The following is a 14,359-nucleotide window of genomic DNA, read 5'->3' as shown; positions in this document are numbered from 1 at the left end:
CAAAGAGCATCTTTGGGGCATAGGGAGGAGGGTGAGGGATGCTGGGCCTGTCCCCACCCCCTGTTCCAGCTTTCCTCTGCACAGAGCCACCAGCATCCAAACCAGGTCACACTGCCCAGGAACCAGGTGCAGAGGAAGATTTAGGGGGTCTGGATTGTCATAGACATCTTTTATGAAAAATCCTTTCCTTAGGATTTTTCCTCCTGAGAAGCTGAGATGCCTCAGGGACAAAATGTAAACAATGATTATCTGCTGCTGTGGAATGCAACAGGTGCGTCTGTGATTGGTCTCTTGTGGTTGTTTCTAATTAATGGCCAATCACAGCCCAGCTGGCTTGGACAGAGAGTCTGAGACACAAACCTTTGTTATCATTCCTTGCTATTCTATTCTTAGCTTGCCTTCTGATGAAATCTTTTCTTCTATTCTTTTAGTATAGTTTTAATGTAATATATATCATAAAATAATAAATCAGCCTTCTGAAACATGGAGTCAGATCCTCGTCTCTTCCCTCATCCAAGAACCCCTGTGAACACTGTCACACAGGATTATGGCACAGGGCTCCCAGCAGAGCTTGTCCCCCACTTTTGGGACATTGGGTACAACTGGTGGGGCTCAATCCCAAACCCAGCACTTGCTCTCAGGTTTGTGCAGTCATGAGCTACAGTGCAACAGGCAGAGCAGCAAATCCTGCACCTCTGGAGAGGACACTGGGCATGGCAAAGAGGACAGGATTTTCTGCTGCACTGAGGACTGCATCCAAGCCCTGCTGCTACCTCAGGAGCAGGTATGGCCTGACAGCTGGCATAGCTGTGCAGTGCTCAGATGTCCCTGCGCTGGTGACTGCTCCTGACTGCATTGCCTGGAGCAAGGATTCGCATTGCTAAGGCAATGTCAAGCTGATTTAGTCCTTGGATGGGGAATCTCCATCAAGCAGTGCTTGCACTAGCAAGGAGGAGCAGTGAGGGGCTGCTGGATGTCAGCCTTGTCCCTGGAGGTGACACTGAAGGGGCCCCTTGGTGTGAGCAGCACAAACCCACAGCCCAGCTAATGGGGACCAGCACAGCGCCCATACGGTGATGGAAAAATGCTGCTATCACACCCTAAAGTCACAATTTACTGCCTCCAACCCTCCTGTCTCACTCTCCCCTTGCTTTTCAGCTGAGTATAATCTGTATTTTCCAAGTGTCCTGAGTGGGCACAGAGCTCCCATGGCCCAGCTCTTGTGAGATGAGGGAGGAAGAAGCAGCAATTCCTCTCTGCAAGGCTGTAAAGCCCATAAGGACCCCCTGGGATGGACGGTACTCCATAAATCTGAGCTGTTATTATAAAACCAATCTCCACCACATCTCTTAATAATGCAGATTAACTGTGCAGGACCAGCACTATAATTAATATCATAAAAGTCAGAGATGGGAAAGGCCAGTGAGGCCATCCCATGGACTGCTCCCCACAGCACAGGGAAAGGGGAAAACTCCTCAGTGCCACCAGAGCCTGGAGCAGCGAAGGTGGGCTTGGCAGTGCTGGCACCATGAAGGGAGCAGTAACAAGGAGGGGGTGGCACACAGATCACCACATCACTGCCAAAACCAGGAGGGGAGCAGAGCCCAGCTCTTGGCTCTGCCAACCCCTCATCCCTCCCCTCCTTTCCATACAATCAGGGAATTATTTAGGTTGGAGAAGACCTTTAAGACAACTGAGTCAAACCATTAACAGAGCACTGCCAAGGCCAGCACTAAACCATGTCCCCAGGTGTGACATCCACATGCCTTTGAATCTCTCCAAGGATGGTGTAATGTCACAGACATGTTTTATGAAAAATCCTGTCCTTAGGATTTTTCCTCCTGAGAAGCTGGGAGGCCTCAGGAACAAAATGTAAACAATGATTATTATCTGCTGCTGTGAAATGCAACAGGTGCATCTGGGATTGGTCTCATGTGGTTGTTTCTAATTCATGGCCAATCACAGTCCAGCTGGCTTGGACTCTGTCAGAGACACAAGCCTTTGTTATCATTCCTTCTTTTTCTATTCCCTGCTAGCCTTCTGATGAAATCCTTTCTTCTATTCTTTTAGTATAGTTTTAATATAATATATATCATAAAATAATAAATCAAGCCTTCTGAAACATGGAGTCAGATCCTCATCTCTTCCCTCATCCTAAGATCCCTGTGAACACGGTCACATCTAGTTGAGGTGTTAGGGCATAGCTTGGACTCGATGATCTCAGAGGTCCCTTCCAACCTCATTATTCTGTAATTCTGTGTTTCTGTGACACAGCCCTGCCTGGCAGAGCCCTGCTGCTGCTGTATGGCAGCTCCGTGGTGAGTGCTGTGGGATCAGCTGTGGGAATGCAAATCTGCGCTTCCCCCGCCGCCGCAGCAACGCTAACAGGATAATGAATATTTTCATCAGCTGCAGAGAATACAAACATCTGTGCAGGCTGGGGGAGTGGGGAGCAGAGCTGGGGGGGGAGGAACAGCTCCCTGGCATCCCTCACTGCAGGGGCAGCAGCTCCACTACCAGGGAAGGGAAAGTTCTGATCCCTGAGCCAGCCCATGGATGACATTCCCTCAGCCCAGTGGGTGCTGGCACTGGCTCTGACAGCAGTGCCTTGGCTCTGGGCTGTGCTGCTGTCTGTAAGAGCCTTCCACCCCTGGAAGGGACACCTCCCACTGTCCCAGGCTGCTCCCAGCCCTGTCCAGCCTGGCCTTGGGCACTGCCAGGGATCCAGGGGCAGCCACAGCTGCTGTGGGCACCCTGTGCCAGGGCCTGCCCACCCTCTGATTGAGTAACTTCTTCCTCCCCTAAATCTCCCAATCATGGATGTACAGTAGATTTTGGGCTCTGGGTGCAGGGCAGCTTCCACTGTGGCCATCCCTTTTCCTCTTCCTCCTGCTCCCTGGGGCTGAGGCACATGCAGGGAGCAGTGGGGCTCTCACAGACAATGACCCAACAGCAGAGGCTGACTCTCTGTGAGGTTATCCTGCTACCTGCACAGACAGGAATGAAATGGGGCAGCTCAGGGGTGTACCCAGAGCTGGGATGGGGCAGCAGGAGGTGGCTGCAATGGCCATGTCCATGTTCACCAAGGACAGGATGGCACCAAGGATGTGACAGCTCATTTCCTAACTCCTACCTGCAGCTGGTGCAGAACCAGCTGAGAACTCCACTATTTGAACAGCCTCTATCAAAGCATCTCTTCCACCCTAGACCCCTGCATTGTCTGACACTACACCTGCTTTTGTTTTTTTTTACAATTAAAAATGCTCCCAACCTGCTGCAGAAGCACAGGGCTGCAGACTGGGCAACACCAGCTCAAAGCCATTCAACCTGTCATCCTTTTTGGTGGCATGAGAGCTGTGAAATGGAAAGGGATGCAACAGTGACCTGACTGATGGAATGCTGTGCTAATTGCATTCGTCATTTATACACTGGACTGGAAAAAAAAAAACCTTACTGCTGAGCCTGGCCAGTGAAGATGTGCTCAAAATACAGGATGTGTTCATGGGCTCTGAAACATCCCACAGCAGATCCCACCTTCACAGGGCTGCTGAACTCCTCATAACCCCTTAGCTGCCACTCAGGACCACAGCATGAGGTGTTAGCCTGGCTTGGAAAGACATCATTGCTTCCAACTAGCATGTCTGAGGCTTCCAAGTTGTGAGCAGGTAATAGAACTGCAGCAACAAACAATAAAAAGATGAATGAAATGGAAGGCAGCCACTGGAAAAGAGATCCATCCATTATCCTGGCCTGAAGGGTAATAGGTAAACAAGGCACTGGTGCACGGGCTGGTGCTGGGCTCAGGAATAATAAACAGCACAATTATAACTCCTGTGCTTGGAGGTTTCAAAGAGAGGGAGGAAAATAGCGGGGGCAGGAAGGGTGATATTGTAACCACTTACAGACATGATATTTGTGTTGCTGGGGGGCAGCAGGATGTGAGCTCCAAATCAGGGCACCAGCAAAGCCCCTGCAGCCTCTCACACCCAGGTGTGATGCTGAGCCTCCATCCCAGTGCCTGGCAGCACCCAGGGGTGGGAGTGTTGTCTTATATATCAAGAGTTCTATTATCATTATAGTGCAAGGATTTCATATTGCCACAGTCCCATACCTCCTCAACTTCTCTCATAGGCAACTCCTCTAAGCACTGACTGTTCCTGGTCCTTGCAGTAAGCATGCTCTGACTCCAGATTCCCCCAATCCACTCTTTTATACCACTTGTTCTTACTGGCTACAGGTGTGGCCTGTTAAGATCAGGCTGCTCCTAATCTCTAGTAAATGGTCCAGCTGCAACTCATTGGGGGATAAGATCACATTCTATGCCACCTTCATTTACCCATACTGTGTCCCCCTACATGAGAGGGCACCAGGTGAGCAGGGGATGGGTAGAGGAGATGGTTCCCAAACAGCCCTGGCAGGGATGGCACTGAGCTCCAGCTCACCCTGCTGGTTTACTGAGGGATGGGAAGCACTGAGGGGAAGCAAAGACAGATTTAAAATGAACTGGCCAAACTCCTCATCAATATTATGAGAATTCCTCACATCATCTCAGTGGCCTGACAGCACAAAGGGAGCTGTGTGGAGGCAGAGCCTACTGGAAGCAGCTGGGGCTGTGCCCATCCCTCCCTGCAGCACCCCTGGCACCTCAGCACCACCTCCAGCCTGCTCGCTTCCCTTCCCCAAGGCTGCAAAGACCAGCAGCCTTATTTTATAAATGGGAATGGGGGAACAGCATCCTGCAGGGCCTGAGTTGCAGAGGTCTCGGGAGGTTGCAGTTTATTCAAAGTGCCTGTTTCGGCCCGCATGTTCAAAGAATGAGTCAGAGCTCTTCAGTTCTCGGTCTCAGAGTTGTTTGTTGTTTCTTATCTATAAAAATTTTTCTCCTATCCAGTCGAGGTCCACTCAGCAGACAGAGGCACTCTGCCTGCCCCCAGGGCAGTGTTATCTTTTTATACTAAATACTACATATAACATGTTTACAATTACTTCCCAATACCTATCACCTATGTTAGACAGTGAGCTTCTACTCTAAACCAATCCCAAAGTGCCAACATCACAGCAGAAGACGGAGGTAGAGAAGAAGAAGGAGAAAGGCTGGGCATGCCCAAGTCCCTCCATCTTGTCCCCATAACCCCTATTCTAAAAACCCCAAAATACACTTTTTCACTTAGAGATAATTTTATTATTACGCTACTTAAACTTCTGTGGCTTTCAGGTCTTCATACAAAGCTGGTAATTTGCTCAATAATCAAACCCACAGGTGCTCTGGGCTGTGTGCCAGGGTCTCTGAGCCCCCTGGCAACTCTGGACACCCAGAGGGATGCACTGAGCTCCGACAGGAAGGGTGATTCCAATTTGCAGGAAGGTGCTTGGCATGGCCTTGGCTCCTCCACAGCCATGGAGATGGAGGATGGAAACCTCTTGATGTTCTGCAGGGAGAGAGCACCAACATGAATGCTCTCCCTGCCTCCAAACCATTCTGGCTCCTCAACACCTCAGAACTCCCCGGCCTCGCTGCATCTCTGCTGGGAGGAATCCAACAGGGGCTGTGTGGGTGTTGCTGTGTCTTCCTGGGGCTTTGCCAGGCTGGAGCAACAGCCAGGATGAGAGGCAGAGGTAGGGATGGGAAGGGGAGACAGCTGCTCCCAGCTGCCATGCACTGCCCTAACATCCCATTTGCCATGCAGCAATAATCCAGCAAATAAAGCTGGCTCCACGGGCAGCATTTTGGGATTTCTCCATATTAATGGCATAAAGGCAACAGTCTGAAACTGCAAACAGCTTTTAAACAAAAAAAAATATCTATTCCCTCATGGCAAAGAGACAACACAGAAACAGATAAAGAATGAGCAAACAACCCATTTGGAAAATAATTCCTCAGTGATTCGGGAACGGCACCGGGCTCAGGCTCTGCCCCACCGTGAGGCAATGGGGGGAAAATCACTCTAATCTAGTCTTTAGTGAGCTGCATCCATGGCTGAGCCTCCCAGCTAGACCAGGAGGTGTGACTGGAATAGATCAGCTCCAATCCCATCTCCTTATTAACCTCACAGAGCACTTTTCCAACAGGAACAATCATTTTGAGGAGAGGAAAGGGAGGCCCAGAAGAAGATGGCTCTGGATGTGCTTTTGGCTCAGCAGTGGAAGGACCAAGGGAAGCTTCTGGTGAGTGATGGAAGATCCTTCTCCAATCCCCTCCCAAAGTGCCCACGAGGGACTGCACAGAGAAGCATCACTGGAGGAGTGCTTTGATTTAATCCTTGCAATAAGGCAGCAGCAGTGATGGTTCACTCCTCCAAGCAGGAGCCTTGATGTGGCATGTCCAACAGAGCAGCTGAGCACCCCAAGCTCCACACAAGCCATCAGGGGTTATTAAATCACCTCAGGACAGAAGAAGCTGCCCCCAGAGCTCCTAACTGCTGGAGCAGAGCTGCAGGGATGCTGTGGAGCTCACATCCTGCTGGGCTGTGGCTGCATTGGCACTGAGGGATGGGGAAAAGGGTCCTTGGCATCAGCACAAAGGGCCATGCTCTAGGCAGCACAATGAGGTGTTCTGTGGGAACCCAGGACATCCCTCTGGCTGTCCAGGACGGCCAGGACCCCTGCCAGGGGGCTCAGAAGCCCAAAACACCTGTGGGTTTGATTATGACCCATGGAGCAAGTTACCAACCTTATATGAAGATCAGCAAGCCACAACAGTTTAGGTAGAATAATAGTGAAGTTATCAGTGGGTAGAAAACTAGATTTTGGGGTTTTTGGTAAGGGGGTTCAGGGGGCAAGATGGAGGGATCTGGGCATGCCCAGCCTTTCTCCTTCTTCTTCTTGGCCCTCATCTTCTGCTGTGATGTTGGCACTTTTGGATTGGTTTAGAGCAGAAGCTCACTGTCTAACATAGGTGATAGGTATTGGGAAGTAATTGTAATTGTACGCGTAGTTTTTAGTATAAAGACATAACACTGCCCTGGGGGCAGGCAGAGTGCCTGGAACTGTCCTGCTGGATGGACCTCGGCAGGGCAGGAGAAAGAATTTTATAGATAAGGAACAATAAACAACCTTGAGACTGAGAAATGAAGAGCTCTGATTCCTTCTTCAAGCACTGGGCTGGGAAAAGAGACTTTCCAACTTTTCTCGGGGTCACTCTGACAAGCTAGAGATCCCAATAGTGTTCCATCAGTGCTGGGTGCATGTGGAGCACGTGTGGAGCACCCAGCAGGAACCAGGCTGGCTGCTGCCCAGCTGGAGCACACTGGCCTCAGCAGCCAGCATCTGCTTCCTCCACCCATCCCCTGGGTGCTGCCATCTCCTCAGCCACACAGCTGAAGGCTTTGGATAAATGGCAAAATGGCATCTATTAAAGGGGAAACACGAAATCTGAAGCAGCACTGACTGCAACCACACTTGGGTCTGAGACCTCCCGAGCTGTGCTGCATCTTCTCATCCATCAGTGGTCGGCATCCTGAAGTACCCAGTGCACATCCCCAGCCTTTCCAGCTGGTCAGATACCAAAGAGCCATCGCTGCTGCACCTGATCCATCCCACTGGTGGGCTCAGCATGGCCAGGAGGGACCAGAGGATGGACCAGGCTCTGCTGAGTGATGCCCAGCAGTGGAAGCAGAAAGAGGCGATGGGCAGAAACTGCTGCCCAGGAAGTTCTATCTGAACATGAGGAAGAACTTCTTCACTCTCTGTCACAGACATCTTTTCATTAAAAGGTGTCTTAATTAAAATTTCCTTAGGATTTTTCCTCCTGAGAAGCTGAGATGCCTCAGGGACAAAATATAAACAATGGTTATCTGCTGCTGTGGAATGCCACAGGTGCATCTGTGATTGGCCCATGTTGGATGTTTGTAATTAATGGCCAATCACGCCCAGCTGGCTCAGACAGAGAGCCGAGCCACAAACCTTTGTTATCATTCTTTGCTATTCTATTCTTAGCTAGCCTTCTGATGAAATCCTTTCTTCTATTCTTTGAGTATAGTTTTAATATAATATATAGCATAAAATAATAAATCAGCCTTCTGAAACATGGAGTCAGATCCTCATCTCTTCCCTCATCCAAGAACCCCTGTGAACACTGTCACAACTCTCCAGTCACCAAGCACTGGAGCAGATTGCCCAGAGAGGATGTGAACACCCCCTCACTAGATGCAATCCTGTGGCATGAGCTCCAGTTGGGCCAGATAACCCATAGTGGTTCCTTCCATGGAACCTGGCCCACTCTGCAGCCACCAGAAGGGCAGGCACTCTAATTAATCAGTGCTGCAGCCCCTTAGGTGGCAAGGAGACCTCTCTGACCTCCAGGAGATGGAAATTCTACAATAACTGGTAAGTGTTGCTCAGGCCAGGGTGTGCAAGGCAGCTTTTCCCAGCACAAAGGCTCCCTCCCAACCCCATGCTGGCATGCCTGGCAGATTGAGAATATCCTATTTATTAAAGACATTGAAGATGTGGCGACATGGGAAGCAGACACCATTCAAAAGATTGTCACATCTGCATAGCTAAAGGATCCCAGCAGTCATAAATCCCTCTAAAATACTCAGCCCCTTGTTCTGATAGCAGGTTCTTGCTCCTACTTCGCAGAAACAGGCTTTTAATCCCTAGTATTAGGCAGCTTCCTGCTATGTTTCAAATGCACCAAATTAAGGGCTTCTCTAACAGCTGGTGTCTTAATGCTCAGAGAGGTTCTTGAATATCTATGAAAATCAGAGGCAAATTACATCTTTTAGTTAATAATTTCTTCTCCATTAACCTCCTTCTCTTGCCTTGTTAAGGGATGATGTAATGGTGCTTCTACACCGTGACCTGCCAGCACCCCTGGCAGCAGGGCCCTGGGGGAGGACACTGCATGATGAGCCCTTCTCATCACTGCCTGCTGCTTCTGGAGCCTCACTCAGATGGGAAAAGGGCAGCTGTGCTGACCTTCCAGGCTGCTGGAAGCATTTCTAGAGCACGATGTGCTGTGAGCTCCTCATGGCACGGCACGGCCTGCACCACGTGGGCAGCCTGGCAGGATGCTCCTGTTCCAGACCTGCTTCCTCCTGTCGTCTTATATATTATAACAGTTCTATTATCATTATATGTTGTCATATATTGTCCTATACATCAAGAGTTCTTTTATCATTATGGTGCAAGGGTTCCATGTCCTCAGAGTTCCATACCTCCTCGATGTTTCTCGCACACAGCTCCTCTAAGCACTGATTGTTCCTGGTCCTTATAGCAACCATCTGACTTCTCTCACTACTCTTTTATGCCACTGGTTCTTATTGGCTACAGGTGTTGCCTGTTATCATCCAGCCTTCTCCTAATCTTTAGTAATAGGGTCCAGCTGCAACTCGCTGGGGGATAAGATTACATTCTACATTACCCATACTGTGTCCTCCTACATCCTCCTGTCCCTCACTGCTGCTAACTTAACATATCATAACAAAGCAATTACAATTATAAACATATTAGACACAAGCACAAACATAACAGTTACTTCTGATGTATTTTAGCCTGAAAAAATAAAAATTAATAACACCTTTAAGCTCCCTCACAAAGATTAAAAGAGCTACCTTATATTTACAAAGTAAACATATAATTCTCATTACAAAACCAGAAAACAAAACTGCAGCTATTCATCCCTTCGTTATACAAAACCCATCACAATGTAAAGAAAAAAAATCTTATCTCAATAGAGAACAAAAATAAAACTACATTTTTTGTTAAAGTCACAAAAGCACTCACTACCCTAAAATTAACCTAGAAAAACAAACAACCTCATATAAATAAACCAGTAACCCCTAAAAAAAATAACAAAGTACTCTCAAAAAATTAGTAAAAAACAATCACAAAAAGCCATACTAAGCCAACAAACAATCCATAGAATTCTCCAGTGTTCATCACTCACAAAAAAACCCTCTAATTTTTGAAATAATTCTAATTCTGGGACTGAAGAGACTGAAATCTGGCAGGTTGTACAAAGAACTTGGCTGTCAGTGCACAGCTCCTCACTGGGAAAAGCAAAGCTTCTCCCCACTGGCCAGCATGGCAGGAGTGGTGCAAAAGGAGATGCTCTGTCACGCCATACACAACCAAACAGCTCATTGCTGCAGGATATCATGGAGATGGAAGAGATCAGTGCTCAGAAAGAGATGAGGCAACACTCATAGCAAAGGAAATGCTCTTTCACACTACACATAACCAGTTTGTTGTTGCAGGATATCATGGAGATGGAAGACACCAGTGCTCAGAAAGAGATGAGGCAGCGCTCCTGAGACAGGCCCACAGAACCCAGCTGGATTTATCTTATCCTGACAAGACAGAGCAGCCCAGGAGGTTCCTGTGCTGCTACCAAAGGGAAGGATGAGCAGGTAGGAAAGCCACGGGTGCTCCTTGTCCTCTTGCTCTCTTCCTCTCATGAGCAAATCAGAGTTGCTGGCTCTGTCCCACTGGACCTCAGTCCCATCTCCCCACCCTGATATTCCCAAAACTCGGAGCAGAACCAGGACATACCTGAAGGTCATCTGGAACACCTGGCCTTGGTTGACATGCTGGCTCCTGTTGTTGTAGCCGTGCAGCATCTCCCCAAACAGGGTGTCATTGAACTTGGCATCTGCCTTCAGGCACTTGGGGCCCTCGCAGATGTCAGACAGCATCAGGCAGGACTTCCCATCCGGGGCCAGCTTGTACTCCTCCACACACCTGTGGGGCACCATGGGCAATGTGAGATGAGCCAGGCACAGAGCAACCCACCCCAGGATCCTCTGCCAGCCCAGCCAAGCACCACCAACACCTGCTGCACTTGTCTGGACATTGAAGGGTCACAGAGCACAGATCCTCTGCCCTGGCTGGATTGGGTGACACTGAATGGGGTCACAACCCCCTCCCTGCTGTAGCACCATGGCCCATCTGCCTGCAGTGAGGTTGGGTAGTGTCTCAGACATTTTTTATGAAAAATCCTTTTTTTAAAGATTTTTCTTTTTGAGAAGCTGAGAGGCCTCAGGAACAAAATGTAAGTAATAGTTATCTGCTGTTGTGGAATGCAACAGGTAGATCTTTGATTAGCTTATGTTAAATGTTTGTAATTAATGGTTAATTACAGTTCAGCTAGCTCAGAGAGCTGAGCCAAAAACTTTTGTTATCATTCTTTTTTATTTTATTCTTAGTTAGCTTTTTGATTATTTTTTTATTTTTTAGTATAGTTAATGGAATACATATTATAAAATAATAAATCAAGCCTTCTGAAACATGGAGTCAGATCCTCATCTCTTCCCTTATCCTAAGATCCCTGTGAACATGGTCATAGGGTAGGGCTTGGATCATCCTGGTCTGAGGGAAGGTGTCCCTGCCCATGGCAGAGGGTGGAAAAAGAGGAGCTTTCAGGTCCCTTCCAACCCAAACCATTCCATGATTCCATGCTGTCCTGCCTGGAGCTGTCCCCATGCTGGAAAGCAGAGCTGAGCCCACTGTGCGTCTGCTGCTCAGGCACAAACATTCCCCACATCACAGCAAAGCTAAATTGTGGTCCTGCCCCTTCTTCCACCTAGAAATACCCTCCTGCAAGGAAGCATCTCCAGCCTGGCTGCTCCTCTGCTCTCTGATCCCACTTTCAAGCCTATTCTGAGTAATATTCATATGTTCATCTTTGACTGGCAGGAAGGGAAACTGAGGCAGGCAGCAGGGATGTGATTTAACTTCAGACACTGAAGATCTCGGTGGAATCTTTTGTAAATGTGCCATCCTTCCTCTCCTCCTCTTCCACCAGCATTTTTGTCAGTTCCCATCACACTGGGCAACCTCTGTTCCCTCCCTGCTCCTTCCTCCCCACAGCCCCAGTGATGTAACACCAACCCCACCTCTATCCAAGCTTGCTTCCCTTTCCCCTTTACTGCACTTTACTGCAAGCAGAACTCCCACCCGTCTGTCACACTTCTCCTTGCCTGTTCTCAAAGCACAGCTCAGCCTTGAAAAGGGATTATGAAAAAATGAAGGGAAAAAACAAACAAAAAACAAACAAACAAACCAGGGAAAGAGTCTCTGTCCTTGAGGATGCAAGGCTGAAATGCAGATTCGTGTGGGTGGAGATCATGGAACGTCCCAAGATTTTCTAGACCCTCACCACAAAGGGTGCTGGTGCCCACATGAATTTCTAACCCCTTCTGCTGAATTTCTAACCCCTTCTGCTGAATTTCTAACCCCTTCTGCAGGCACGGAGCAGAAAATGTGCTCTGTTTTGGTGACTCAGCCACTCTGTGCTGCTAAATAACAATAAAAAAGGTAGTGGAGGGAGGAAAAAAAACAACAAAGCAGCAAAAATGGGATAAATAAAGAAGAAACTGGCACAGGCAGAGCTCCCTGGGCTGCTCTTCCCAGCAGTCAGAGCTGTGTGAGGTCTTTGCTGCACCTGCAGGCATCGGGACTTGACGGATGCTCCTTGGAGTTATTGGTAGCAATTCACTCCCCTTCTTGCTTGTGGGCATTTTCTTTCCAAAAGGGCTTTTTTTTTCTCCCTTTCTTCATCCTAATCTGTCACACTGGGACATGGAGTAAGTTCCTGAGTGTGCCTGAGAGTGTGAGGCAGCTGTGGGGCTGGGGCAGGCGATGGATGGCTGCAGCTGTGCAGCACAAAGCCAGATCATCACTGAGCTCCTTTTAGAGCACGCTGCAGCCAGGGAGATTTTCCTCAGAGAAAATGCTAAACTGTGTAGGATTATAAGATCCCGGCCAAAATCAGGGATGAGAGTCTATTTTTAAGGGAGGCACAAGGGAGGGCGGAAAAAAAGTAAATTTTAAAAGTAGTATTTTTTAAACAAATCCTACACCTTCCCCTCCAACACACAATGTACAATTTTTGGGTCCCTTCACAGTGAGTCACGGATCACACTGTACTGTCACACAGTGGGGGAGAGAAGGAAGGTGCATCTGCTCACACTGCTCCTCACACTTCCCTCAGGAACACCAGGTGCCTCCATTCCCTGCTGGAAATCAGCTCCATCAGCAGCCTTTTTCTTGGACACTCAGCTCCAGGCTGGGCTGGGATGGGTGGCACAGGAGGTGGCAGGGATAGAGATTCACAGAATTCACAGAATCACTGAGTTGGAAGAGACCTTCAAGATCATCGAGTCCAACCCAGCCCCAACCCCTCAAGTCAACCCTGGCAGCCAGTGCCACATCCAGGCTTTGTTAAACACACCCAGGGATGGAGACTCCACCACCTCCCTGGGCAGCCATTCCACAACTTTATCACCCTTTCAGTAAAAAACTTTTTTTCCTAATCCAACCTAAATTTCCCTTGGTGCAGTTTGGGATGAGATGAGATGAATGGAAGTCCTGAGGTAATTCCCACAGGAATTACTGGAACATCATGGAAAAGAAAAGAATTTTTGATTATAGGCAAAGACAGAAGCAGTATTTTGGGGCTCATAATTTATCCATCCCTTGTTTTAGCAAATCATAATGAAGAATTAACTATTTTAGCTCAGGCTTTGTGCCCACCATTGGTAATTCCCCAGAATACTCCAATGGCCAAGGCTATTGCTTTACCAGCACACACCACAGAGCAAGTCAAGCCAATCCAAGATCAGCAGGTGTTGTTTGAAGGTGCAGATATGGAAACTGCTGTTTTTTTGGATAAAAGACATTGGCTGTGATCAACCACAGATAAGCTGCAGCTTGAAGTATAGACAATATAGACTATAAAACAATAATTATAGGAAGGGGTTGCTCATTGAGTATAGACAATAGTACAAGTATAGACAATGCAGATTATAAAACAATAACTATGGGAAGGGGTTGCTCATTGAGTATGCGCAATAGTACAAGTATAGACAATATAGACTATATAATAATAATTATAGGAAGGGGTTGCTTGTTGAGGAGCCTTGGAGGGGACTGACTGTGGAAGAGGTTTTACAGCAACTTCTGAGAGCCAGAGAGAAGTTTGATAAGAGGATCCACGTTCACACCTGAAAGAATTTCCTACCAAGGCATTGACACAAAAACCAAGAAAGAAAAAAGGATAAATAAGAGAAAACCTGCAACTGCCTGTTCCAATGAGCACTTTGTCTTTCCTGACCAACGAGTAAAGTGCAAACTGATGAGTTTTGTAAGAATGGATAAAAAGCATTCAGGCCAGAACAAAAACAGTTTGAAGTGCTGCTTTGAAGTGTGACCATCCCACCTCCAACAACTGCCTAGAGGGGACTCACCCACAGAACATGAAGATGGTGCTGGAGGAGGGGTCGTGGGGCAGGGGCAGGGTTTGCTGCAGGCACAGCTGCTCGCAGCCGCCGTTGAAGCCGTCGGAGCAGTCGATCCCTTTGGAGTAATCGTAGCACCCGGTGCCATCCTTCATGGGCCGCAGGTCCTCGGGGCACTG

General features: G+C 48.3%; 1 protein-coding gene across 1 annotated transcript in view; it reads right to left on the bottom strand.

The window, feature by feature from the left end:
* Positions 1–14,359, bottom strand: part of ASTN2 (astrotactin 2) — a 357,490-nt gene that overhangs the window by 137,016 nt on the left and 206,115 nt on the right. The window contains exons 12-13 of the mRNA XM_054283890.1: positions 14,190–14,356; positions 10,495–10,683 (exon numbers count right to left, since the gene is read on the bottom strand). Coding sequence (XP_054139865.1) covers positions 10,495–10,683; positions 14,190–14,356 — 356 coding nt within the window. The remainder of the gene's footprint in view (positions 1–10,494; positions 10,684–14,189; positions 14,357–14,359) is intronic.

This window comes from Melozone crissalis, unplaced genomic scaffold, assembly GCF_028551555.1.
Source record: "Melozone crissalis strain CALT ecotype California unplaced genomic scaffold, PUWL_Pcris_2 ptg000041l_1, whole genome shotgun sequence".
Taxonomy (NCBI): Eukaryota; Metazoa; Chordata; class Aves; order Passeriformes; family Passerellidae; genus Melozone; species Melozone crissalis.
Note: the sequence above shows the minus strand (reverse complement) of the source record. Positions and strands in the feature narration are given on the sequence as shown.